The sequence below is a fragment of the Lontra canadensis genome, unplaced genomic scaffold (assembly GCF_010015895.1).
Source record: "Lontra canadensis isolate GAN:19392208 unplaced genomic scaffold, GSC_riverotter_1.0 scaffold26, whole genome shotgun sequence".
Classification (NCBI taxonomy): domain Eukaryota; kingdom Metazoa; phylum Chordata; class Mammalia; order Carnivora; family Mustelidae; genus Lontra; species Lontra canadensis.
The window spans coordinates 19132215-19159535 of NW_022631020.1; the positions used below are offsets into that span (position 1 = coordinate 19132215).

Sequence of the window (27321 nt, forward strand, 5' to 3'; positions counted from 1 at the left end):
TGTTCCAGGAACTGAGCTAAGAGCTTTATCTACGTTCAACACAATCTCATTGCCCATCCTGGTCCCATGGCTGCTGGTATTTTGCAGATGAAGAGACCAAAGCTCAAGGAGCCAAGAGTCTGTATGCTTCTTTACTTCTCCATGCTGTCAGTATGGACACTGTCTGCGAGAACCTTTTGAAATACTTATTAGCTTATTTTGCCTGAATGTTGCTGGTAGGAGGATACAGAGGAAAACATTCACATATTTACTTACCTTGCCTTTTATTAAGATGAAGAATACTGGGGCGCCTGGGTGGCTCAGTGGGTGAAAGCCTCTGCCTTCAGCTTAGGTCATGATCTCAGGGTCCTGGAATCGAGCCCCACGTCGGGCTCTCTGCTCAGTGGGGAGACTGTTTCCCCCCCTCTCTCTGCCTGCCTCTCTGCCTACTGTGATCTCTGTCATAAAAAAAAAAAAAAAAAAAAAAAAGATGAAGAATACTTTCCGTGACCAATTGTCTTGATGTGCCTGGGACTGAGGTGGTTCATTGCCAAAGCCCCGGAAAGTCCCAGGCACACTGTGATGTTGATTAGTCTCTGGGAAATTCAGGGAAGTGCAGTTCCTAAGTTTAGGCTCTGTAAGCGGCAGGCTCCGGGCTTTTCTCTAGTTTTAGTTAACGAACACTTCTTAGTGAGAAAAGGGGACTAAAAGCACTGAAGTGCCTTAAGATCTATTCTTAATGCATTAATGAATGCTGAGCCTTCTGTCACTAGAATTGGCTTTTTTTTTTTTTTTCTTTTAAGCAGGCTTCCCACTGAGGAGGGAGCCCCATGCAGGTCTCCATCCCAGGACCCCAGGATCATGACCTGAGCCTAGGACAGACGCTTAACCTACTGAGCCACCCAGATGCCCCTAGAATTTTTTTTTTTTTTCTCTCGGCCATGTTGATGGATTTGTGGGAGACAGTGGGCCTGAGGAGAATCACAGTCTTCTGGAAGCCAGATACTGTGATTTGCCCCGCTTAAAGGAACATGGTGAAGTAATCAGCTTTGAATGGTCCTGAATGTATTTCAAAGGCTTTGTGCACTTTGACTTTTAATTTTTTTTTAAGATTTTATTTATTTATTATTTGACAGAGCACAAGCAGGGGGAGCAGCAGACGGAGGGTGAGGGAGAAGCAGGTTCCCCGAGGGAGAAGCAGAGAGCCTGATGCGGGACTCATCCCAGGACCCTGAGCGGAAGGCAGATGCTTAACCGACTGAGCCACCCATGCGCCCCTCCTTTGACTTTTTTAACTGGTAAGTGAAAAGGCCAGCCTTCTTGCTGTACACAAGCAACCCCCCTATGTTTTTAATTTTGGCTTGTGAACGCATCTTTAGTGAAGTTGATGTGGTTTGAAGTAGTGGGGTTTGGAGCCAATGGGCAAGAAAGAATTCTTGAGATGTCTTTGGTCCAAAAAGGTGATTAAAACCCTGGAACAGGACCCAAGGGCAGAAAGAACTCCCTGGGGTTGTGAGGAATGGCTGATTATATACTTAGGAGCTGGGGGAGGTAAAGACACTGGGAAGTTTCCAAAAGGACTTTGATATGCTAAAGAAGACTCCTGGGACCCTGGAGGCCTAGCTATTGTCAAGCTAAGGTTGTTTTCCCTCTAAGGAAGCACTAGCAGTAAGACAGTTTGGGTTCCCAGAGGAACGTGACACTCTGCCTGCCTCAAGTATTTGTCAACGGGCTGCAGGTTATAAGGACATTTAATTTTTTCTACATTGCCTCTGCCTTTGTTCTCCCCATCAGAATTTTGTCTATGGATCTCCATAGGAGCCTGAGTTGAGGGCACAGCCCTTCCTTACTCAGTGCCAGTTTTACTTGCTTCTGCTGGGAGTCCCAGCATTTCATGATCTTGGGGTGGGGAGGGCAGGGAGCAGTTCTCGTGCTAATTTCTGCCTTGGTAGATGGGGATCATGCAGGTAGTATAAAGTCAAATCATAAGACCATGGAAGGGCAGACGTATGATTGTTCATTCTTGTGGGGAGGTACTTTCTTGCCCCTACTCCGAGCCCACATGGAGATAGGCAGGCATTCTTGTTAACTCTCTATACTGGTGGGTGGTTTTTCTGGTGTATCTAGGGCTGCCAGATGAAATACACAGCTCCCGGTTAAATCTGAATTTCAGATAGGCAACAAATAATTTTCTAGGGTTAGTATGGCCAAATACTATACTGGACATACCTATATTAAACATTTATTTGCTGTTCATTTGCATTACTGATTTAACTAGAGTGCTGTTGAAGGATAATTGGAAGGCAGGCAAGCGGGGACCAAGGCTCCCCACCTCCCCCAAGGAGGAGACCACTTTCAAAAAGGATTTTACACCATCCGGGAAGGAGCCCTCCACCCTTTCCCATACGTTAGATAGGTGACAAAATCTGATTGGGTGACAGGCAGAGGGAAGGTTAATCAGATTGAAACCGTCTGCCAATAAGTCCCTTAAAACTCAGACTTAGAAACTGGTAGCAATCTCTTTGGGTGCCCTCCCTCCTTGGGAGCTTTGTTCTGTCACTTTGACCCTTGCTCTGCTGCCCACAACACTGTCTGGTCTACTTCTTCATTCTTCGAAGTGGCGTGACCAAGAACCATGGGTACCAATGGAGGAAAAAAATCCTCTAATACTGTTGGGTCCATGGTCAAAGGAACGAGACTGATACAAAGCGGGGTCAAGCAAGCTTTATTTTGCGCCAAGCATCAAGAATCAAACTAACCGGCCGGGGCCGTCTCTTGCAAAGAGGCAGTGACCTCTCTCTGCCTTACAGACTAGCCTTTAAGGGCAAAGGCCATATGGTTGGGCCTGGCCACACACAGGTGGCCAATGAGATTGTAACACACAGAAAATTACACAGTCATGCTAGGTCACACACGGGTGGCCAATTGAATTACAATTTACCCTAGTAGATGTTTGAACTAGCCTATCACCTTGGTCAGAATTGGTGCCCAAAAGGTGCCCAAAAGGCGGGGCCCATACTCCTTGGTAGCTAGGGAGACAGTATGTGCGCCCCACTGATTGGATGTCTCCACCTGGCCTGACCCGCCCTTGTATTTGGGCTTCCTTACCTGGGACTGGTTTCCCGGACTTGCTTTTAAGTAAGTTCCCTGAGGCGGGGCAGGGTCAGTTTAAGTTTTACTGCATAAACAACAAAATCACTGTTTAACCCAAGATGGAATCCCTCTGGCTAAATAGGCCCTTACAATACTAATGTTATTATTTGCTAAATATGGCAATTCAAGGTGTAACTTTTACTTAGGCCTAGGTCTTTTGGAGAGTCAAGCTTCAAATGGAGTCTAAGTTGTAACTTCTCAACTTGACTGAGGTCTCCTGCTTCCTTGAAGACTTTAAAATCTCAATTCTGAGAGGTGTCTGGGTCAGTCATTTAAGCGTTTGACTCTTGATTTTGCTCAGGTCATGATCTCAGGGTCCTGAGGTGGAGCCCTGTGTCACGACAGGCTCTATGCCTGGTATGGAACCTATTTAAGATTCTCTCTCCCTCTCCCTCTGCGCTATACCCCCACATTGTGCCCATGTGAGTGCACGCACGTGCTCGATTTCTCAACCCTGAGGTCGTGAGGCTAGCATCAGACTGGAAAGCCCCACCAACCACATGATTGACACACTCTTGGCTCCCTGGCTTCCTATTGTAGTTTTCACTTTCATTCTCGTTTTTGGCCCTTGGAGTTCCCTTATTTTCTTCTAAGCTCAGGCATGCTTTAAGAGGATGTTGCTATATTTTGTCCAGGGTTTTCAGGTGTTTTGAAGTGAAAGGGTTTCAGGTTATCTGGCTATCCTATTATAGAACGGGGAAACTGCCACCAGCTCTGTAAAAGTCAACTAATGATGAAGGGTAGTTGGAAAAAAGGCCCGCAGGCAGGGAAAGGGGACCTGCCCTAAGAGGAAACCATTCTTCAAAGGATTTTACATCACCTTGGAAGGACACTCACCCCCCCACCCCCTACCCCCCGCAAAGTGATAGGTAGATGACAAAAACCTGATTGCATGACAGGCACACGGAAGGTTAATCAGATTAAAACAGCCCACCAAGGAGCCTGTTAAAACCCCTTTATCTAAGATGTGGTCCATATACACTATGGAGTATTATGCCTCCATCAGAAAGGATGAATACTCAACTTTTGTAGCAACATGGACGGGACTGGAAGAGATTATGCTGAGTGAAATAAATCAAGCAGAGACAGTCAATTATCGTATGGTTTCACTTATTTGTGGAGCATAACAAATAGCATGGAGGACATGGGGAGTTAGGAGAAGGCATTTGGGGGAACTTGGAAGGGGAGGTGAACAATGAGAGACTATGGACTCTGAAAAACAATCTGAAGGGTTTGAAGAGGTGGGGGGGTGGGAAGTTGGGGGAACCAGGTGGTGGGTATTAGAGAGGGCATGGACTGAATGGAGCACTGGGTGTGGTACAAAAACAATGAATACTGTTATGCTGAAAATTAATTAAAAAATGATTAAAAAAAAAAAACCTTTATCTAAATGCCCAAAGGCAACCCTATTGGGTCTATTGCTCAGTAACTATCACTCAATCAACTTTGCTTTGCTGCCCACCATTCTTCCTCTGGTCTCCTTCTCTTCTTTCCTCAAAGTGGCTGACCAAGAACCTGCGGCACTAAAGGAAAAGAAATCCAGTAACACAAAGGCCTCCGGTACTATATTGGTCTCAGGAAAAGTTAGTATACAGCTCTCTAGACTTCCTGAGCTATTTGTAGGAGGGAGATATTATGTGTGGTGAAATATATTTGACCTAAATATAACCAAGTCAAAGTAGAGTGAGATACTTTGAAAATCAGGCTGTTAAAAAACAAGTAAGTTTTGTCTCTGCCTACTTGTGATCTCTATCTGTCAAATAAATAAATAAAATCTTAAAAAAAAAAAAAGTTTCGAATGTACCAAACACTAAAGATACATGGGAAGGAATAATTAAAGAGTGTTATACCCAAGTTTTTATTTATTTATTTATTTATTTTTTTTTTAAAGATTTTATTTATTTATTTGACAGCGAGAGATCACAAGTAGGCAGAGAGGCAGGCAGAGAGAGAGGAAGGGAAGCAGGCTCCCTGCTGAGCAGAGAGCCCGATGCCGGACTCGATCCCAGGACCCCGAGACCACGACCTGAGCCGAAGGCAGCGGCTTAACCCACTGAGCCACCCAGGCGCCCTATACCCAAGTTTTTGCATCCAAGAGACCACCAAGGAGCCAACACCGATGTAATCACACGAGGGTTTATTTGACAAGCTTAAGCTTGGGCGCACATATATACCTGACAGACACAGCGGGAGTAGGGACTTGAATCCCGAACCGGATTACAGTCAGAGTTTTTAAAGGGAGAGTAGGGGTGGACTCGGCGGCAGGTGAGGACAAAGAGGATGTTCAGAAGGGCTATCAGGGTAAAGAAGACTGTCAGGATATTGGAGACCTGGTTATTATCAAACCAAGGCTGTTTTTCCCTCTAAGGAGGCACTAACATGAAGACAATTGGGAGTTTCCTGGTGGAATGTCACATTCCTCCTATCAAGTGCCCTTGTTAGTGAGATTTAGGTTTAACTTTATTTCCATTTTCTTCCGCCTCAGCCTCCTTCAGTTTTATGGAGGGGAGGACGATGTTAGGGATTGAGGAACTGAGTTACTTGTCTCTGGAAGTTGGGCTATTGATAAGATAGCTTCTTTGTTGTAAATCTCTAGGACATTTGTAAACCAAGGGAGACTCCAGTCTTGCAAGATTGTGATCTCTGCAAGTTAACTATTTGTTTTTCTTTTAGGGCAGCCAGGGTTGCTTGAGGAATGTCACACATATTACTGAGGGGAGCGGGAGCGGGTGGAGAGGGGGTGCAAGGTGCCAGCTTTTGCTTTGTCAAGATGGCTGTACTTATGTCAGGGCTAGACTCGAGGTGGGTATAGCCTTGTTTTTCTTGGCCTCCACAAGAGCACCTAGCTAACTGAAGAAAATGTAATTTGTAAGCCCAGATGACTTAATTCCTACGGTAGTGTTACAGATGGGTTTACCAATCACTAAATTCCCTTAGTGCAGGAACTGTTCCTGGGAGGGGGACACTTCCACTTCTGGCCCTGTGACTGGGGTTTGGCTCTTGAAAGGGAAGTGCTCACAAGTGATTTGTGGCTTCTGCTCTTTCTTTTCTTGGTTTCATGGTACTCTTCCAATGGTTAAGAGGCAGGGAACACCCACAGCTGATTTTATGATGTGTAGAGTGAGGAAGGGTTAAAAAAAAAAACCCTTTGTTCTTTTAAATCCTGGGGGTTTTCAGGCTATTTATTGGTGAAGCACAGTTGGTCTGTCTGGACCTGTATAGGTACCACAGACCCTCAGGCGTAATGCTAGGTACTGAGGCTACACAGTGAGTAGGCTAAATGGAGTCTTTCTCCTCATGGAATTTGGGTTCTGATACAGGGTACGGAGATTAACTAAATAGAAAAATTCACACACAAAAAACCTGTGAGGCACCTTGGGTTCAGGTCATGAGCTCGGGGTCCTGGGTCTATGGCTCTCTGCTCAACAGGATCCTGCTTCTCTCTCTCAAATAAATAAATAAAATCTTTAAAAAAATAAAACTGAGATAAAAGTTTTGAAGGAAACCAATTTTTGGTAAAATAAAAATGCATTTCCTTAAATTGATAGCGCACCTATTTCTAGAAAAGCCGGAGGCAAGTTACAAAATCAAACACAGTGCACAATTCCGACCAGAGATACATTAATTAATATAGCAGAGGAATCAATGTTCCAGGGCCCTTGAGACAAATCAGTTAATGCAGGAAGGCACAATAATTTCTACTTCTCTGGAGCTGAGGCAAATAGGGGAAATAGTTGAATAATAGCATTCTTACTGCTTGACAGCAAGATGCAGGGCCGGCTTTGTGAGGAACTAACGTTTTTCTTGCCCTGAATCAAGAAGCAATTTATCATCCGGCTCTTCCATGAGGGATCTTGTACAACTTGATGGGCAGTAACTCTAATTTTGCAAAAGTCACAGGGACATAGTTTTAAGTGGATGTTCTGTGTATATACCATCCATAAAAAGTGAAGAGAAGAAAACACCTTAGTAAGGGAAGCCATCTGTGCAGGGAGCTTTGGTAATAGGAGCCAGCTTTGTTACTTGGTGTGGTCTAGCCGCTTGGCAGCTGGGGAGAGCTCCAAGAGGCGGGCAAGAGAGAGACCCTCGGTGCTCTCAGTATCAGAGGCCTCATGGGATCCTTTGGAAAGGGCTGGTTTTAAACTGGTTTGTGGTTGGGTTTTCCAAGCTGGACCTTAAATTGTTTGATGGGTCCGTAATCAAAGGAACGAGACTGATACAAAGCAAAAGTCAAGCAAAGCTTTATTTCGCGCCAAGCGTCGAGAATCAAACCGACCATTCGGGACCGCCTCATACGGAGAGGGTGACTCCTCCCAGCCTCACAGACTAACTTTTATAGAGCAAAGGCCCTGGCCACACACAGGTGGCCAATGAGATTGCAACACACAGAAAGCTGCACAGTCATGCTAGGTCACACATTGGTGGCTAACTGAATTACAGTTCACTCCATAGTAGCTATTTGAACTAGCCTATCACCTTGGTTCAAATTGGCGCCCAAAAGGCAGGGCCCACAATCCTTGGTAGCTAGGGGGACATTATGCGGACTTTACTGATTGGATGTCTCCACCTGGCCTGACTCATTCCTGCATTCGGGCTCTGTTACCTCCACCTGACCTGACCGCCCTTGCATTTGGGCTCTGTTATCAGGGACCCGCCGACCATATTCTACTGGTTTCCGGGACTTGCTTTTAAGTAAGTTCCCCTGGCGGGGAGGACGCAGAGTCAGTTTAAGTTTTACTGCATCAACAACAAAATCACTGTTGAACCGGATGGGATTGCTCTGGCTAAATAGGCCCGTACACAGTTCTATGTCGCTGGTGGAAGAGTCCATCTCTTAAGAGAGGCTGGATGGAAGGAGACAGCATTGCCAACGTGTTGTTGAAATTTAAGAGCCCGATTTCTGTCTTCTGCCATACGTGAGTCACACAGAGTTCTGTGGGAAGGATCAGTATTTTCCTCAAAAAGAGCATTAAATGGGGCACCCGGGTGGTGTTGGGGGAATTTCATTGTACCCTAAACTATTGCTCTGCTTGGAGCCCTTAGCATTTCTTACTTTGCCAGAAAAGGCCACCTACGAGTACTGTCTGCTTCCACCCTCATCCTCTTAAAACAAGACTGTTTTCTCTACAACTCAAGTCTTTGTTATGTGTTTGTGAAGTCCCTCAAGGGCTTCCCATCATTTTTAGAAGTTTCTTAAAAATGCAGTTCTTGGGCGCCTGGGTGGCTCAGTGGGTTGGGCCTCTGCCTTTAGCTCGGGTCATGGTCTCGGGGCCCTGAGATCGAGCCCCACATTGGGCTCCTTGCTCTCCCTCTCCCTCTGTCTGCTTACTTGTAATTTCTATCTCTGTCAAATAAATAAAATCTTAAAAAAGAAAAAATGCAGTTCTTGGGCAAATGCATCAGAGTCACCTGAGTGGTGGTTAAATGGAAGATTTCTGGCCCTTGCCTAGATCTGTGAAATCAGCAACTCTGGGGTGTGCAATATATATATATATATATATATTTATATGTACATTTTTTTTTGGAGAGAGAGAGGGGGACTGCATTGGGGGGAGGGGCAGAGGGCGAGGAAGACAGAGAATCCTAAGCAGATTCCAGGCTCAGCATGAGCCTCATGGCGGGCTCAGTCTCACAACCCCAAGATCGTGACCTCAGCCACAGTCAAGAGTCCACCACTCAACTGACTGCCCCACCCAGGCACCCAGAGGGTGAGGGTGGGGATGGGCGGCTGGGGAGCTATAGTTTTATGCTGCTACCTGGGTGATTCTAATATGCTGCCTGAATAAGAGCTAAGCCTCCTAAAAGGAGGGGAATTCTGATCTCTACTCCTGTCTCTAGCCTTATCTCTTGTCAGTCTCTCTGAGTTCCCCCCAAACACCCAGCTGCTTGTAGGTTTTCCCCAGCTCTAGCACTGGTAACTGACGGGCCTTTCCATTCTCCCCACCGCCCAGAGTGCCTTCTCCTTCCTTAGCAATGTTGACTGCTCCTTGAATTGCCATCCCAGGCATCCCCCCCCCACCACCCTTGTTAGGCATCACCACCTCCTCCGCTCACTCAGTCATTTACGGCTCACCCTGGCACATCGTCGCCCATCCTTAGTGCACCATCCTGGAATCAGGTCCCTGTCTCCCCCTGGAGCTCGCCACCTGCGTGAGAGCAGACCCCACGCACCAGGCATCTTTCTGTTTTCAGGGCCGGACACAGGGTCTGATCCATAGCAGGTGATCAATAAATATTTGATGAAGGAATACACGAGTGACTATAAAGCGTTACTGCCGTGCAACAGCGGGCATTGACGGAGAGCTGAGGTTATCACTCAAGTGGCGGTTACATGTTGAGGCCTCAAGTAGGTGTCACAGGGGAGGGGACATTTCATTAAGGCCTGATGAGAAAAGGATGAGTAGAAATTTTCCCGGTAGTAGCAGAGGGGCAAGGGCATTGCTGGAGGAGGGCAACCTCAGAGAGAGGTGGGCAGCTAGGCAGGGCGGCACACATTGGGGTGACCGGGAGTCGGATGCAGCGAGACATGGGGGCAGTGGGCGGTGTCAACAGCGCCTCCCTCAGGAAGGTTCTGCTGGGTTGCAGGACCCTGACTGAGAAACCCAGGGGAGACAGTGCCACCTACTGTGCCAAATCGGTTTCCCAGGCCCTTGCATGGGAAGAAACTAGTAGGCTGGTCATTATCTAGTCCACACAATGGGAGTTTTAAATTGAAATCTCTCATAGAATTAGAAGATCTCCGCATGTGACATACTGAACACATTCAATAAATAATGAGCATTACTCTAACTTGTGATATTTTCTTGCCGTTAAGAAAGACCTTGCCTTTACGAAAAAGTCCCGTCTTTTATTATTTTATGGAATGTCTCTTACTGGCTTCCATGATTTTCCCTTTATCCTTCTTGATATTTTCATCCTAAAGTTATGTAAGTATCTGAGACAATTGCTGCTGCTCCTTTTAATAACCTCCATTCACCGTTGGGATTTTTACTTCCTTATAATAGCGACATATCAAGAATTTTACCACAGTTATCGGTGAAGTTCACTGGAACCCAGATCTTTCAGTATTTCTTGTTGTATCAGTGATTGCCATGGTTCGAACCATTCCAGTCTGTACAGTATCTGGCATGGTCCGCAGCGCTGAGCGGGTACTCAGTGAACTAGTGTGGGGAACGAGAGCAGGGCTTTCAATGACTGGATCTTGGGATCTGCAGGTGTTTGAACAGCGATATTTCCATTAAAGTCTACCTCTTCCTCCACAATTTCAGAGTTAAGTCCTTAAGACTATTCCAGATGGAATAACTGTGCAACTGTGCAACTTAATTCTCCGTCCAAGCCTTTCCACAGACTCAAAAGCCACAGTGGCTCAGAGAAACTCCAGAGGGAGGCACTCGCTCCTCTATGCTCAGAGCCCCACACTTATGGGGGGCCTCCACCCGTCCATCACCTTCCCTTACAGAGATAAGGATGTGGGACTGGGTACAGCAAATGTGTTTCCAAGGGCTTTTTGTTTTGTTTTGTTTTGTTTTAAATTCTCTACAGGGACTTGCAGAAAAAAAAAAAAAAAAAACAAATTGTCCCTTGTTGTGTCCACTCCCAAATCTTTCTGTCTCACACCGAGACAGGTTTAAATTGCTCTAAAGCCAAACCCTTGATCTTGGATTCTTGGATTCCTCCTGCTTTTCCACACAGAAGTGGGTCCCATAATTAAATCAAATTCAGGAAAACCCACATCAGTTAGCAGTTCAGGAGCATCTCACACTTGAGGGAAGTGTTGTCATGTCAAGCAGATGAGGTCACTCACTGGTGTGAGATAGAGCAGTGGTCCTTAAACTTTAGGGAACTTAGAATCACCTGGAGAGCTTATTAAAACATTATGGGTCCCATCTCCAGAATTTCAGTAGGACTGTGACAGGGACTATAAATGTGCATTTAGGATTGTAAGATTTAGCAAATTAAAAAAAAATGCAAGATGCCTAATTAAGTTCGAACTGCAGATAAACAATTTTTTTTAAGGATAAGTATGTCCCCAAAGTACATGACACATACTCATCCTACATTTAAAAAAAAATATTTTATTTATTTATTTGACAGAGAGATCACAAGTAGGCAGAGAGGCAGGCAGAGAAAGAGGGGGACGCAGGCTCCCTGCCGATCAGAGATCCCAATGCGGGGCTCGATCCCAGGACCCTGAGACCATGACCTGAGCTGAAGGCAGAGGCCCAACCCACTGAGCCATCCAGGTGCCCCCATCCTACGTATTTTTTATCATAAAATTTATTCACTGCTTATCTGAAATTACAATTGAACTGGGTGTCCTGAATTCTGGCAACATAATCTGCATTTCTAACACAGGGCCATGGGGGATGAGGATGGTCCTAGTCTGGAGGTCACAATTGGAGCCATAGGTAATGACTCGTCTGAGTGCAGATCCCTAGGGAACACCAACCTTTAAACAACAAGAAAGTCTGTGAGCGAGGCAGCAGAATTAGGAGTGTTTTCTTGAAACCCAAAAGGGAAAAAAGTTTTAAAGACACAGAGTGATCAACAGGGTCACTTGACAGAGAGAATCTGGGGGACTCTGAGAATTGAATAAAAGATGGAAAGGAGAAGTGAGTGGCAGAGGGGGGAATAGGAGCGGGGGAGACAAACCATGAGAGACTGTGGACTCTCAGAAACAAATTGAGGGTTTTGGAGGGAAGGGGGATGGGGGGTTGAGTGAGCCTGGTGGTGGGTAAGGAGGGCACATATTGCATGGAGCACTGGGTGTGGTGCACAAACAATGAATTTTGGAACACTGAAAAAAAGTTAAAAAAAAAAAAATTACATTGGCCAACAGGAGGCCTTTGGGAATCTTCATCAGAGCGTTTTCAGGGCAGTGACGGGACAGGAGCCAGCTGGCAGTGGTAAACAGCAGGAGTGTCATGGTGGACATGACTGTCTGCGTGTGATTTTTTCGAGGGGCTTCTTTGTGAAACAGAAAAAAGGGGGATGCAGGGGCATTTGAAGGTATTTTTTTTTTAAGATTTTATTTATTTATTTGACAGAGATCACAAGTAGGCAGAGAGGCAGGCAAAGAGAGAGGGGGAAGCAGGCTCCCTGCTGAGCAGAGAGCCCGACGTGGGGCTCAATCCCAGGACCCTGAGATCATGACCCGAGTTGAAGGCAGAGGCCTTAACCCACTGAGCCACCCAGGCGCCCCGAAGGTATTTTTTATTAAAGGGGATGGTGGCTATATTTTATGGCCATAGAGGAAGTCAGTATAAGGAACACTTGAGATTACAGAAGCTGGAGAAGAGCAAATGGGGCACAGGTCCGAGAGATGGCCGCCTTCTGATGTTCAAGCAGGGAGGGCTCTCGGTTCTGTTCAGAGATCCATCCCGTAGAGCCCTCGGCGCTACTTGCCTTTTTTAAGTGGTCTGGCACAGAGGGGTCAGGTCTGAAGAGTCTGACAGTTTGCTGCCAACGTCCGTCCCTTTTTAAAGGGATTTAATAGGTTTTGGGTTCCCGCAGACCTTGGTATTAGTTCTGGGGTGTGAGCGAACATTGGTCCCGCCATGTATCCTAGCTGCAGTACCGTAACTGCTCGCGTCATTGCTTGACACAGGCCCCTTGTGACTTGACTCTCTCCACTAAGTAATAGAAAAAATTGGTGTAATACATTCAATAACACAAACCCCACCATTAAAGCATTGTTTTACTCTCTCGTGTTAAGACGATCTCAGGTTCAGTTTGTTTAAAAGGTCAGAGCATCTCGAATTGCAGTCTTGGGAGCCTCTGCCACCGTGTTAGTTGTCAGAATGCATCCAGAAGCCAGGAATCTCTTCTAAGCCAGAGAGAACCATTTTGAGAAATCCTAGAAGGAACAGGGAGCCTCTGAGGCAGAAGCACCACAGCTCTTCTCCTCGGCTTGCTTCTTCTCTGCTGGCTCAGCATGGGCTATGTATCTCTTGGCCTAGAAGACTTGGAGGTGGGTCAGTGACAAAAAGAATCAGAACTCTGCAAAGGGGAGGAGGTGTTCTTATGAGGTTTCCAGGAAGATTCTCTAATACCTTCTCCCCTGCCCTGACCCACTGCCGTGGGGAAAGTTTAGGAGGTTTGGAGTGAACATGCATATCTTATCATCGCTGTTATGGGGTACATATCCTTACTGTGTTAACTCCAGAATGTACCCTGCTTTATTCTTTTTCCATTTGCATTTGACTTAACTATTTGTATGTAGCACATTAGAGATGTGATGCTTACTTTAAAATTGAATGTATTATCATTTAATAACATTTACTCAGTGTATATTATTTATATTATATTATTAAATAAGTATTATTTAACGCATGACATCATTATTATTTAGTAAATAACAATATTACTGAGAATAACATTTATTAAAAGTTACTTAAACAAATAGAATTCAATTTCTATTAATATGAATTTAAAATATAGAAATGACTTAGTTTTGAAATGCAAAATCCTTGTTTTCTTGCACAATGAAATAACCAAGTATTGCATTTGAGAATGTCCACATATTGACCCTGTCCTTGTCATGGCCAGTGCCCCTGGATCTTTCTTTATTGTGAAAGTCTGAACAAAGGGTTGCACCCCATGGGGCCAGCTACAGTCGAGAGGGCATGAGCGATTTCTGCTCCAGCTCCCTCCCCCAGATTAATGGAGGAGGCATTTGAGGAAACCAAATGTTAGAATTACAGGAAGTTGAGAGCTCCCCATCTCAAAACTGGTTCAGCAAAGCATGCTACCTTAGTTCTGTAGTTACTTATTATGCCTATTTATTTCCTGAAAGATAGGTCAAGGTCATTGAGCTCCATAATTATGTCAGGAGTAATAAAATAGAAAGAAAATAACCTATTATATTGCATAATTCTTTGTCATAGTCATGGATGACATTATAGTAACTAATAAAGTTAATAAAAGTTAAAATTTAATAAAACCAAAACATCTGCAAAAATAGGCACCTATTAAATTGACCACTGACGTGATGTTTCATTTTCTGAAATTGTTCTCTAGTTTAGAAGTAACTAACAATTAAAAAAGAAGAAAGGGGCACATGGCTGTATCAGTGGGTGAAGTGTGCCACTCTTTATCTTGGGCCTGTAAGTTTGAGCCCCACACTGGGCACAGAGATTACTTGAAAAAAAATTTTTTTTTTTTTAAATTTCAAATCATCACCATGAAGTGAAATATTTCATACATTTCATACATAAGTTAAAATTTGCAATCCCCAAACAAAACAATACACCTCACAGTTTGCACACACTCTCTTCCGCTGTCTTAAATTTAAATACAAAGTAACAACTCAGAATGAAAGAATTGAAGTAATTCCATTTCTGTTTCTTTCCTAAGCTATCATTGTTTACTTGGAATCTGCTGTTTCAGTGCAGGGATGTGTCCTTCCACTGGAGCTGGGGCACAAACTGTGTCTAGAGGGGAGTTAGAAGTTTTGTTTTTTTTTTTTTTTTTTTTTTTTTAAGATTTTATTATTTATTTGAGAGAGACACAGTGACAGAGAGCACAGGTGGATGTAGGCCTCCCACTGAGTGGGGAGCCTGACTCAGGACTCTATCCCAGCACCCTGGGACCATGACCTGAGCCAAAGACAGATGTTCAACCGACTGAGCCACCCAGGCACTCCAGGAGTTGGAAGATTTTCTAAAGCGTATGAATGTACTCTTGAGATAGACAAGTTCTCGTGTGAGGGGAGGAAAATGGGGAGTTCTTTGAATTAAATTCCAAATAGAATACTGTGTTATTAGAGGATAAGTAATAAAACTATGTTAATTTGAAACTTGCACATATATTATTTTTAAAAGATTTTATTTATTAGAGCGTGCATGAGCACGATGGGGGAGGGGCAGAAGCAGACTCCCAGCTGAGCAGGGACCACCTGAAGGTGGGGCTTGATCCAGGATCCTGAGATCATGACCTGAGCTGAAGGCAGACATTTAACTGACTGAGCCGCCTAGGCATCCCTATATAGTATATTATTAAAACTCAACTGTAATCACACCAGTTGTTTACAATTTAGACCACCAGTAAAGTGTTTTCTGGGAAGGAGTATTCTGTCACTGGATTGTTTAGAATTGCTGGTGGATGGTGACAAAAAGCAGGCTGACTTAAATGCTTTATTGCTTCTTAATAACTCCTTTACAGATAATGCGCTTCTTATTGCCAGCAGCTGAGCCTGAAGAGGTTTAAGTGAACATGTTGGACTTCTGCTTACAGGCGACTGACTCAGGTGGGAGGAATACTCTTTCTTGCTCTATTTCTTTCCTCATCTCTGCAGTATTTTAGGAGGACATGATGGGTAGAGCTCTAGCACCTTCTTCCATCATGAGGGGAACTTGAGGTTGGAGGCTAGTGATAGGGTAGAGCAGAAAAATTGAGGACCCCGGTCGCTGCTTGTGTGGACAATACTGAGTAGCCCCCGATGAGTCATGCCCTTATAGAATCCCCTCTCATTGGGTTAGGATGAAACCTGTGACTTGCTTCTTCTAATCAGTGGGACATGGCAAAGGAGGTTGGATATCACTTCCACAACAACACTTCCTTATAGGGCAAGGGTGAAAGAATTTTGTAGATGTAATTAAGGTCCCTTATCAGTTGACTTTGAGTTCATCAGAAGGGAGATTATTTTGGGTAGGTTTGCCCTAATCAGGGGAGAGGGCCTATGCCTTCCCTGAATTCAGAGACTCCAAGCAGCAGAGACTCTTTTCTCTTTGTTGCTGTCCTTGAAAAAGTAGTGCTTGACGAATGTTACAGCTACAAAGAAATGAATTCTGCCAAAAATTCAGTTCTGAGGGAGCTGGGAAGTGGATCACCCCCACCCCCCCATCGCCAGCCAGGGTCCTGATGACGTTACCGCCCAGCCAACACCTTGGTTTAAGCCTTAAGAGGCCTGGTAGCTAAGCCAAGGCCTGACTCCTCACTCACAGACACTGGGAGATAATAAAAGTGCATTGTTTGGAGCTGTTAAGTTAGTGCTAATTTGTTAGTGTAGCACAGACACTAATATATTGGTGTCTGTGTTGCTGCTGTAACTGCCAGGAATCCCTACCTCCAGGCTCCTTTTACGTGAGCAAGAATTAAATTTCTTCTTTAAACGATTATAATTTTACATTTTCATTTACAGGCAGCTGACCCTCACCTTAGCTGATTCGTGGGGTAATGAGGAAGGGTTTCTAGAAGATGAGTCATTGGTGGTTGATCTTAAAAGTGGATACAATTTCAGAAGGTGGAAACAGGGGTGTCTGTCTGGAGGTAGAAAATAATTTTCATGGGGCAGAGCGAATGAGAATAAATCATAGGTGTTTTGAAGAAATAAGGAACAGTTTCACTAGATTGAATGAGATGAGGCTGGAAAGGTAGATTAGAGCTGAATCACAAAGTCAGAAGCACTTGGAGATTATTTTTCAAGCAATGGAGAGCAGTGGAGATTTTCTGACCAGGGTGGTGGCATGAGCAGAGCTACATCTTATTTTAGAAACGCGGTATGAGTCAGTTTTCTTCAGGTTGTGGAAACATATCTTGAAGTAGATTTTGTCTCAAAGAGATATGGGAAGAGAAACTGGGAGGAGAAACAGGAACTTAAAACAGGAGCCAGAGAATGAGAGACTCATATGTTAAGGGCTATATGTCTTGTTATTTGCCTTCATTTTCTGCTGCAAGAAGCTGCTCTTGGCTGGAGCATTGCCCCTTACAGTTGCCCACCTAAGGGGAAAGAAGGGACTTCCCTTCCAGCTCTGGTTGAAGGTGTCTCTGCTGGAAGCTGCACTTTGAATGGACAACCTTAGAATAATCTCAAAGACCAATGGGCAGGGTATGATGATTGGCCTGAGTGTGTGTGTGTGTGTGTGTGTGTGTGTGTGTGGCATCTGCTACTAGAAAAAGAGCCTGGGGAATCAAAACAAAATGTTTAGTGCAATTCGAATTTCACGGTTCTGTCTTTTCCTATCAGGGTCTCATGGACAAATGACATACTCTTATGATTATACCCCACTAGGGGAATAAAATTTGAGTTGGATTTATATTTAGTATAGGAATAACGGTATACACAAATGATTATTCATACTTTTACCAATGATTTCACCTTACCTCTGTCAATGTCATCCAAACTCTAAGCTATGTAATTAAAATTAGTTTCCACTATACAAGTTTTTAATTCTCAATTATTAATTTATTTTATGTCCAAAGGGTGTAAAATACTGTGTTGTGTTTATCCATCACTGAAAGAAAAGAGAAGTTCAGCATAGCTATTTAAATGTACTTCCGGAGTGCTTGGGTGGCTCAGTTGGTTAAACGTCCGACTCTTGATTTTGGCTCAGGTCATGATCTCAGGGACCTGGGATCGAGCTCAGTGAGGAGTCTGCTTGAGGATTTTCTCACCCTGCCCCTCTCCCTGCCCTCTCTCTCTCTCAAATAAAGAAATAAATCTTAAAAAAGAAGAAATGTACTATAAGTTCTTTGAATAATTTCAGCGAAATACTAACTCATTGCTTAAGAAAGCAATATTCATTTCAAAACAAGATAATTGTTAAATAAAATCTGAAGTCATCTAAGAAATATATTATTTTAACCTGTACCTTTTACCATATATACTTTAGGTACCTGTAAAAAGTTTGGGAAGTTTAGGGTTTGTTTGTTTGTTTGTTTGTTTGTTTTAAAGTAAGCTCCATGCCCATTGTGGGACCTGAACTCACAATCCTGAGCTTAAGACCTGAGCCAAGTTCAAGAGTCTGACCCCTAACGGACCCAGCCAAACAGGAACCCCTATGGTCTTTTTCTAAATTCTTGGCTATATTGATTGTTTCTACATTTTACCTGGAAATATTCAAGCATATAGAGTTGAGTCAGATTCTTTAATTGACATGATAAACACCCATCTGAGGAATCGAAGATGCCAGCCTTTAAAAATCCCTGAAACACAAATTTCATTTTTCACAAGGTGGCTGAACTACTTTCTGGAACGCTTCCATCGGCTACGTAGTGGGTGCAGCTGATGCTTTTGACCACTAGGTGCTACTCTTCCTCCATCATATACGCATCTCCAGTCTCAAAAGCAAGACAGACGCAAAACCAACGGAGTTCTTTATTTCCTGACGGCCTATTTAAACACAAGCTAAAACTTTGCCTTGCGTATTTACTCATCATTGTACCAATACAGTATCTTGAAAGTGGTTGGCCAAGCATTCAACATCTTGTGGAAAGTGAAGCTTATCCCTGCTTTCTGCAGTATCATCCCACAGCACCTTTCAGAAAACTGAAGACGATCAACACCTCTACTTGTTATTAATTCATATTAATGAAAGGAAGCTATAGGGTTATAATGTCATGAAAGAGACAGTTGACATGCCCATGATTTCTTGCTGAAAAGGTGGCATGTTATAGTATCTACACCATTTTACATGTGAGACAGTAAAAAAATAGAACTTTAAGTTATTATATATTACAAATCACCCAAAGGCATTATTATTGATCTATAGCTGCAAAGGGATCTGTTTATAGTCTCATGCTAAATATCTTGAGCTAGATGATAAGTAGCTGATAGGAATCCCTGTTTGTTCAGCTTTTCTGGAAGGATTTCTCCCACCCCGTGCTTGTGGATAAGCACATCGTAAACATTTTTGAAGACAGGGAGGACATAAACCACTCTCATATTTATGTTCACTGGGCCTTCAGAGAAAAGATTTTATCAGGGCATCGGATTGAAAATTTAGCAATTCTAAATATTAAAATTTTAAAAAATTCTCTTCCCACTGGATAAAACAATTTGAGGTGGGAAAAAATGAAAAGCTAAATAAATTGTGACTTTTCCAAAAAAAACAAAATAAGCCAATTGGGCAAATTAGATCCTTGGAACATATGTCTTCTTCACGTCTTCCCTCAGATTCCCCTGTCCAGTTTAGCTGTTCACGCACTGACTCATTCATGCACTGGCCAAAGTTTTACTGAGCAAACTCACGTGTTTCAGATACAAAAATAAAATGGAATGGCTCTGTGCTGTGAAGGCTTGAAGTTGACGGTGAAGTGGGGCTGGCAAGAAAGAGAAAGAGAGTCAGATTCATAAGCCGAGAGTTAGCACAGTGACAGCTCCAGGGATACTCTCCTTTGAGCAGGATGATATGAATAGAAGGATCCTTTGGGGACTTTCACATGCCTTGAGACTAAGGGGACAGAAACTTTCCACTGTCTGGACGATGTGTTCTTGAACCTGCTGGTGGCTGTGCTGCCCCCCACCTGGTGGTCCCACAGGGAGGATGTGGCCCCATGACTGAGTTTGGGCCAAAGAGATTGATGTGGAAGTGTTGGGCGGGACACCTGGGACAGGTCTCTGTCGGGGTGGTGATACGACTCCTTCTCATTGTAATTGGGTCATTGGAAATAGAATCAACACTGGTTTTTGTCTTACTCTATCTCTTGAGTCTCATTTCCCTGTTAAGGAACTATTTTGGTTAGAGGAATAAGGACCTGCTTTTTGTTCTGACTTTGGAGTTAGGATTTTAGTATTTAGCCCGACAGAAATAGAAATAACATGATGATCAAATCCAGCAATCCAGCCCCTTTCACACCAGCAAGAGTACAAGTCACCCACAAAGGTTACTTTTGAAGGTCAAAAGAGAATTGAAGTGAAAGGAATATTGATTAATCCAGGGGAAGCCGAAAAGGCTCTGTTCTTCCAGTAGCCCTGAAGCAGCGGGCTCCAGGCATGTCATGTTAATAAAGGAGGCGAGAGACACACTGAGAGACAGCAAAGGCGAGAGGTGGGAAATGATCTTTCTATTATTCCCTCTTGGTTAGAAACCCTGTTATGTGCTCTATTGGCTCCCTGAACTCCTCCTTTGAGGAGAAAAGAATAGTGAAGCATAATCCTATGTCTTCAAGTGCTATTTTGAGAAGGCCCCACTCATGCCCTCATTTCCCTCCTTGCACCACTTGGATGCATTCCGTCGTTTTAATCACTCCCTTGCCTACACCTGCCGCTCCCTCCCTGGGTATGTCCAACTCTGAGCCTCACCTGAGTAGCTGGAGAGAGCTGGCAGAAAACCAAACAAACACATGCCTTTTGATGTTCTCGGACAGGGTGCGCAGTTACTGCCTTATCCTGCTGACAGAACAGAGAGTTCCCTCACTACTCCTCTGAACCGAACATCAGAAGTTTGGTCAGAACATTTAAATACTTAACACACATAGTCAGCCTTCCTGAGGTGCTCTCACAAAACATGCAGGATAGTCATCTGGTCAATTGAAGCTGCTAACCAGGGAAAAAAAAACTCCTCTTAAATTAAAAAAAAAAAAATAGGGCTTATTTGAAACTTAGGACATCAACTAAGTGATTATATCAATATTTTAAACATATTCAGTTTAAGCACTTTGGATATGCACACATTATTCTGTCTATGCTATTTTTTTTTCTTAGTAAACATTTTCTAGGTAGTAGGTAGAAGGGGAAAAGTGAAACTGAATCCATGTTCTTAATCAGTTGAATTCATTCATTCAGTCAGTATTTTTTGTGTGAACACTGTGAGTGTGATAAACATAGGGTTGTTTATTTATTGTAAAATTCGTGTGATGTTTTCCTTCTCTGCCGAGGAGAGGAAGGCTGCCTGCCTTAGACACGGCAGTGTCCCCAGAACCCGGCTCAGGGCCTTGCACGTGACAGACACTTCAGGCCTGTTGACAGCTACTTTCACTGCGCATACGACATGAGTCCTTGGGGCCAGTTGGGATGGGTTGATATAATGTCTAGTTAGAGGGCTAGAAGAATTGGAAGGATGATGGAGATTCTATCAGGAAAAGGGATCGGATAGTCCAAATATGTATAAAATTCATGAAACAACCCTCCCACTCTCCTGGGGATATATTAAAAACACCCGGTCTTGTGTTAAATTGGGTAGGGGAAAGCTAAGCTTCCAGATTGTGATGATGTCACACAGTGGGACAGTTATAAATGAGAGCTGCTTCTTTCTATCTTTAGTATCTCTGTATTTCTATGGCTGAGATATTTGCAAACAGTGATAAATGCAGGGTGATAGACACTTTTGGAGGCATGGCTTAATTGTAATTAATCAAAGGGCTGATGAAAGTTTGACTGCTTCAATTTTTTATTTTAGTTTTTTAAAGATTTTGTTTATTAGAGAGTGTGTGAGAGAGACAGCATGAGGGGGGAGGGTCTGAGGGAGAAGCAAACTCCCCACTGAGTGGGTAGCCTGCCGTAGGGCTTGACTCTGGGACTCAGGATCATGACCTGAGCTGAAGGCGGAGACTCAACCAACTGAGCCACCCAGGTGCCCCTGACTGCTTCAATCTTTTTTTTTTTTTAATTACCAGACTTCATTTCTTAGAGCAGTTTTAGATTTACAGAAAAATTGAAAAAAAAGTACAAAGAGTTCCCATAAACTCCCCACCTCTGAAGTTTCTTCTGTGTTTCCATTGGTGTAATGTATTTGTTAGAACTGATGTGACGATGGATACATTAGTTTAAACTGAAGTCCATATTTCACATTAGAATTTACTCTGCATTATAAAATTCTATGGATTTTGCTAAATACTTAATGATTGCCTCAGTTTTTTTTTTTTTTGCTTCACTTTTTATCTAGCATAAGGGCTCAATAATATAAGATTTTATTAGAATGAACAGGAGAGAAACCAATATAATTAAAAAATCAATTTGTGCAATAAAATGATTTAAATTATGTGGATTGGCACTGGATTTTTAGTAGGCTTTTAATTCCATTGTAATGTACTTATAAAACTAGATTTATTAGTAAATGTTCACTTGTTATACTTGTATCATTGGATTTATTTAAGTAAATGAATAAAAATGATTATAAAACACTTTGGAAATATTTGATCATAACGAGAGCATAGCCCTCACATTTAGTCATGTATTTAACAACAAGAAGAAAATCCTGCCTTTTTTTTTTCCCCCCAAATCTGGTAATCACTAGGTATGTGGACATTTAAGGCATCATTGGTCTACTGTTTGCCATGTATCCTGGCACATGGGGAATGTATAAGGCATATTAGCTATTGATTATGATTGTAAGTTCTCTAAAATTAGAGGTGTTAAATCAAGTTTTGATCCCTGAAAATGGGAGAGGAAATTAGAAAAAAAATCCCGTTTATTTTTGCATAAGAAGTTGGTGAGGCAGTTGTCTGAAATTATAGAATCTTAGAAATAGAAAGGAAGGGGGGCCTGGGTGGTTCAGTTGGTTAAGTGCCTGTCTTCGGCTCAGGTTGTGATGTCAGGGTCCTGGGATCCGAGCCCTGTATCAGGATCCCTGCTCAGTGGGGAGCCTGCTTCTCCTTCTCCTCTCTGCTTGCCGCTCTGCCTACTTGTGCTCTCTTTCTCTCTCTCTCTCTGTGTCAAAAAAATGTATCTTTAAAAAAAAAAAAGAAATAGAAAGGAAGTAGATCATCTACTGTACCTTCTTCACCCAAATTCTGAATCCCTTTTATGTCAATTGTTTTCAGCGGGCCTAGAGCTTAGATCTATCACAGGAATGGGAATACAATTCTTGTTGAAGTGCTGTTTCCCATCAATGGGTGGCTTCAGTTGTTCAAAAGGTTTTCATAGCTACACCTGAATTTTCCTTTTTAACTTCTACTTGTAGATCCTAGTTTTGCTATTCGGTATTGGGAAGAATATAGCTGCCGTGCTACCTCAAATAGTACCCCCCTCTAGGCGATTCTACTATATGCTAGGCTAAACTAAAAATCTCTTGCCATTATATTGTTTTTGTATTCCTCAAAATCTTGCTTATGCTCTTTGAAATAACCGTTGCCTATTGAAATAACTTTTTCTTTATTTGTTGTTATTATTTGTGTTAACACTGAACATAAGACCTACACTCTTAGCAAAACTTTGAGTACATGATATGGTATTGTTAACTATAGGCACTGCACTGTATTGTGGATCTCTAAGGATTTATTCATTTTGTGTAATTGCACTTTGTGCCTTTAGACTAACCTCTCTCTATTTCTCCCTACTTCCAGCCCCTAGGAACCACTATTTTGCTCCGTTTCTGGGAGTTGGACAGGTAAGTGATATCATGTAGTATTTGTCCTTTCGTGTCTAGCTTATTTCACTTGGCATAATGTCCTCCAGGCTCATCCATGTCCCAATGGCATGATTTCCTTCTTTTTCTAAGGCTGAATAATATTTCATTTAATGTATATACCACATTTTCTTTATTCATCCATCAATGGATATTTAGATAATATAAGCACAAATAGACAAGTGGGACTATATTGAACTAAAAAAATCTTCTGCACAGAAAAAGAAACAATCAACAAAATGGAAAGGCAACCTATGGAATGGGTGAAAATATTTGGAGATCTTATATTTGAAAAGGGTTAATATCCAAAACCCATAAGAAACTTCTATACTCTAATAGCAAAAAACCAAATAACCTACTAAAAAGTAGGCAGAAGAATTGAATAGATATTTTTCCAAAGAAGACATCCAGATGGCCATTGAAAAGGTATATGGAAAGGTGCTCAACATCACTAGTCATCAGGGAAATGCAAATCAAGACCACAATAAAAACAACTCAAAGTTTTGATGTCTACAATAAAATATAAATACTGGTTTTACTATCAGTTACTGTGTTTCTATGATTGCATGCTCAACTTTTCTCTGTAAAATGAGGGATTTGATTTGAATAATTTCTAGGGTTCTTTCCAGCTTTTAAAAGCTATTTTATTTGGTGTGTCTGTGTATGTGCGTGTGTGTGTGTGTGTGTTACAGATATTCCATTTTATTTGCTTCTTGAACTTGCAACTGCTGCAGAGTTCCAGATAATTTTTCACATGAACTTCTGCTAAGCTGCATCTTAAGCAACTGTATGATACACATTTATCCCTGTTACTTTCTCTCTTTGTTTCTTTTTGTTACTGAAGCCTGTGTGGATGATTTTGAATGTTAATTCCATATTTGTTGGATTAGTGAGCCCAGCAAGATGTGTGTCATCTATAAATTTTGTTAACATGATTGTTGCATATTCATTTAATTTGCTGATAAAAGTTTAGTAGAAAAGGCTTAAACAGAACCTTGTTCCTACCCCTTTCTCTTCACTTTGACATTGTTCCATTCATCAACAATCTTGAATAGACCTATCCTACTAACAATGTGCCCATGTAATTGATATTTAAATCCAGCCTCTCTCCCTAAATTGTCCAAAAAGATATTATGATCGAGCTCTCAAAGAACTTGTAAAAATATAATATACTATGATGCAGTATTACTACATTGAATGAGATTAACAATGCAGCCCAAGAAGGAAAAGTGTTTTGTTAGAGATGACTTGGTAGAAGTCATCTGATATTGTTTCCAGCGGTCAGTTCTCGCTCTAAAAAGTCCACAAACAATCTATTTAATAATCCATTCTGGAATTTTTTGGAGGAGGAGGTCAAGTTTCTAGTCTTTACTTAATGGTAACTATCTTTTCTCTCTCCTTGGAAAGCTGAACAACATTGGTTTGTGTCTCATTCATGGGTAGAAAAGGTTGATCCTTTAACATTCTCTTCATATACAGCCTAGAGACTGAAGGCATAGAGAGGTACATAGGTGGGTGTGAAAAGTGATTTTTTGGAGGGGGCTGGGCATTGTCAGGTTAGTTATGAAATGCTTTCCTCCCCTGTGACCTCATTATACCTCCTTAACAGAGTCATACATAAATGATACATAAAAGATGAATTAATAATAAAGAACATCTTCATTAATAAAGGAGCATTTAGATACAGTGCAGTGTGTCCACATGCCTACTGTACCTGGGTTTATGGAGAGGGCTTCCTCCTGTCCCTAAGCTACACAGCTGAGAGAGAGACCCCCAGAGCTCATCTATTCACAGCTTGGACTCCACAAGTCCGTCTGAAGAACAAGTGACTAAGGGGGGTGACCCTGCAGTTGCAGACGCTCTTACACTACATGCATGTAGTTTCAGTTCTTTACAGCTTATGAAGCTGTGGCTTTTTGCTGACCCGACAGCCATCTTTCCTCAAAAGAAGCTCAGTTTCATGAAATAGGACACTGTTTGGAAGGTGTGGTGGTTAATTTTCCATGTCAACTTGGCTTCCCTCTGGTGCCCCATTCTTTAGATAAACGCTGGTCCAGAAGTGGCAGTGAAGGTATTTTGAAGATGTGATTAACATTTACAATTATTTGGTTTTAGTAAAGGAGATGATCTTCCATAATGCAGTTGGGCCTCATCCAGTCAACGGAAGGTCAAAAGAACAGAAGACTGAGGTTTCCCAAAGAAGAAGAATTCCATCTCAAGGCTCGAGTTTCCAGCTTGCTGGCTCTACAAAAATTTTGGACTTACCCGCCCCCTAATCATGTGAGCTAATTTAAAATCAGTCTTTATCTTTATCAAATGACAGATATTTAGATACAGATATCCATCCTATTGGTTCTTTTCCTTTGGAGGACGATGACTGACACAGGAAGGTATCTTCCCACCCTATGATGTTCCTGTGTGACACATGAAACTCTCGACAGCCCCACGGGTGGCCATTCACTCTGATACTGTGCAGATTCTCATGGGCCATAGACCTCTGGAGCCACGGTGACTTCCAACAAGATCAGGCACATAGCTGGCGCTTCATAAATATTTAAAGGGATGTTGAATGCGGTGTAAAGAGGCGCTAAACTTCTTTCATATGGTTGCTCTCTCCTCCAGTAATGTCTGCTACAATCGATGTACAACTTCTGTTTCCTTTGCAGGGCACACGCGTGTTCTTCCTCTTAGGGACCTGCTGGACCCCAGGAGCTATGGGGAAACATGGCAGTTGCTATCTGAGCTTGTGCTCTTGCTGCTCTGCCCTGGTTAGGCCCGATTCTTCATCACTGCCTGGCTTAGGCTCCTGGGCTGGGCACAGCAAGGAAGTCACTGTCTTTGGATTTTCAGGACACCTGGAGTTTCCTTAGACTTCCTTTATGCCACCTAACCTCTGCCCACTGCCACCTAGACTCCCCCTCCCAGGTGTTGCCGGTGGCTGAACTTTTAGTTCGGAATAAAACCAAGCCATTTTATTAATTGTCAGCTGAGTTGCAAAGTCTAGGATGACAATTGAGCCCTGAGACTGAAACCTCTGAGCTGTCTAGATTTTGACTAAATCTTTGAACCCGAGAGTGAATTTATTTTGGAAATGGCTGACTTCTGAGAGGAAGAGGGAATAGCAGATGAAATGCTGTAGACCTTCAGACACTACCAATACTACTAGAGAGTATCAGTTAAGATACTCTTAAGACACTACAACACTCTTAAGATACACTTAAGACACTACTGATACTACTAGAGATGTCATCCAAGAGAAGAAGGTAATGAAACTCTCAAGATAAGCATATTCAGCAAGGAACTGTTTGGATTATAGAAGTATGATGGAGACAGGAACTGGAAGGTGGCACCATGTCTATGATGTGCCCATTATCTGCCAGACACTGCGAAATGCAGCGCTCTCCATCATCTTATTTAATCTCATAAGAGTCCAGCATTTTTGCTGTATTTTAAGATAAAGAGCTGAAATTCACAATATTTAAATAATTTTGCCCCAACTCTTAGATTTTAAATAACAAAGCCAGCAGAAGCATATTGGGTTCACCCAACTCCAAAGTGTATGATTTTCTCATACACTTGAGGAAAAGAAACTTATTTTCTAAACATAAATCATAACAGGCAGTATCAATTTAAAGTTTAGCAGAGTTTGAGGCCATTTCCTTACTGTGAAATATCATGCATATTTCTGCAGTAACTGGAAAGCAAATTAGGGAAAGTTCCCTCCCCCCACTTAATTTTATCAAACAAATGATCTTACAATTATATAAGAAGTCGCCCATTATAGTCTAGCCAGTGGCTTGGCTTCTTGTCCAAACCTCACAGTGAAATATGCAGACTTTTTGGAACCACATATTAAAATCTCTGCGGTTGAATCAGCCCTTCCTTTTTCTGCAAAACCTAACCTCAGTACTATTCAGCATATAGAGAACTCCAGGGATGAGATCCTTAAAGCCCAATGTCAAAAAGTGAGTACCTGATAATCATCACCTTAATTTCACGCTTGTGAAAACTGGCTTTGTCTTAATTTACTCTCAGACACGTGGGTCTGTCCTGTGGAGAGGTGCCTTGTTTTATAGCCTTGTAAAGAGATCGACCCCAAATCTGGCATACATATAAAGTAACG

The 27321-nt window shown here is 42.6% G+C and overlaps 1 protein-coding gene across 1 annotated transcript in view; it reads left to right on the top strand.

Moving 5' to 3' along the window:
• Window positions 1–25856, top strand: part of LOC116871499 — a 57933-nt gene extending 32077 nt beyond the window's left edge. The window contains exons 6-8 of the mRNA XM_032864219.1: window positions 15295–15379; window positions 23137–23180; window positions 25314–25856. Coding sequence (XP_032720110.1) covers window positions 15295–15298 — 4 coding nt within the window. The 3' untranslated portion in view covers window positions 15299–15379; window positions 23137–23180; window positions 25314–25856. The remainder of the gene's footprint in view (window positions 1–15294; window positions 15380–23136; window positions 23181–25313) is intronic.
• The last annotated feature ends 1465 nt before the right edge of the window (window positions 25857–27321 follow it).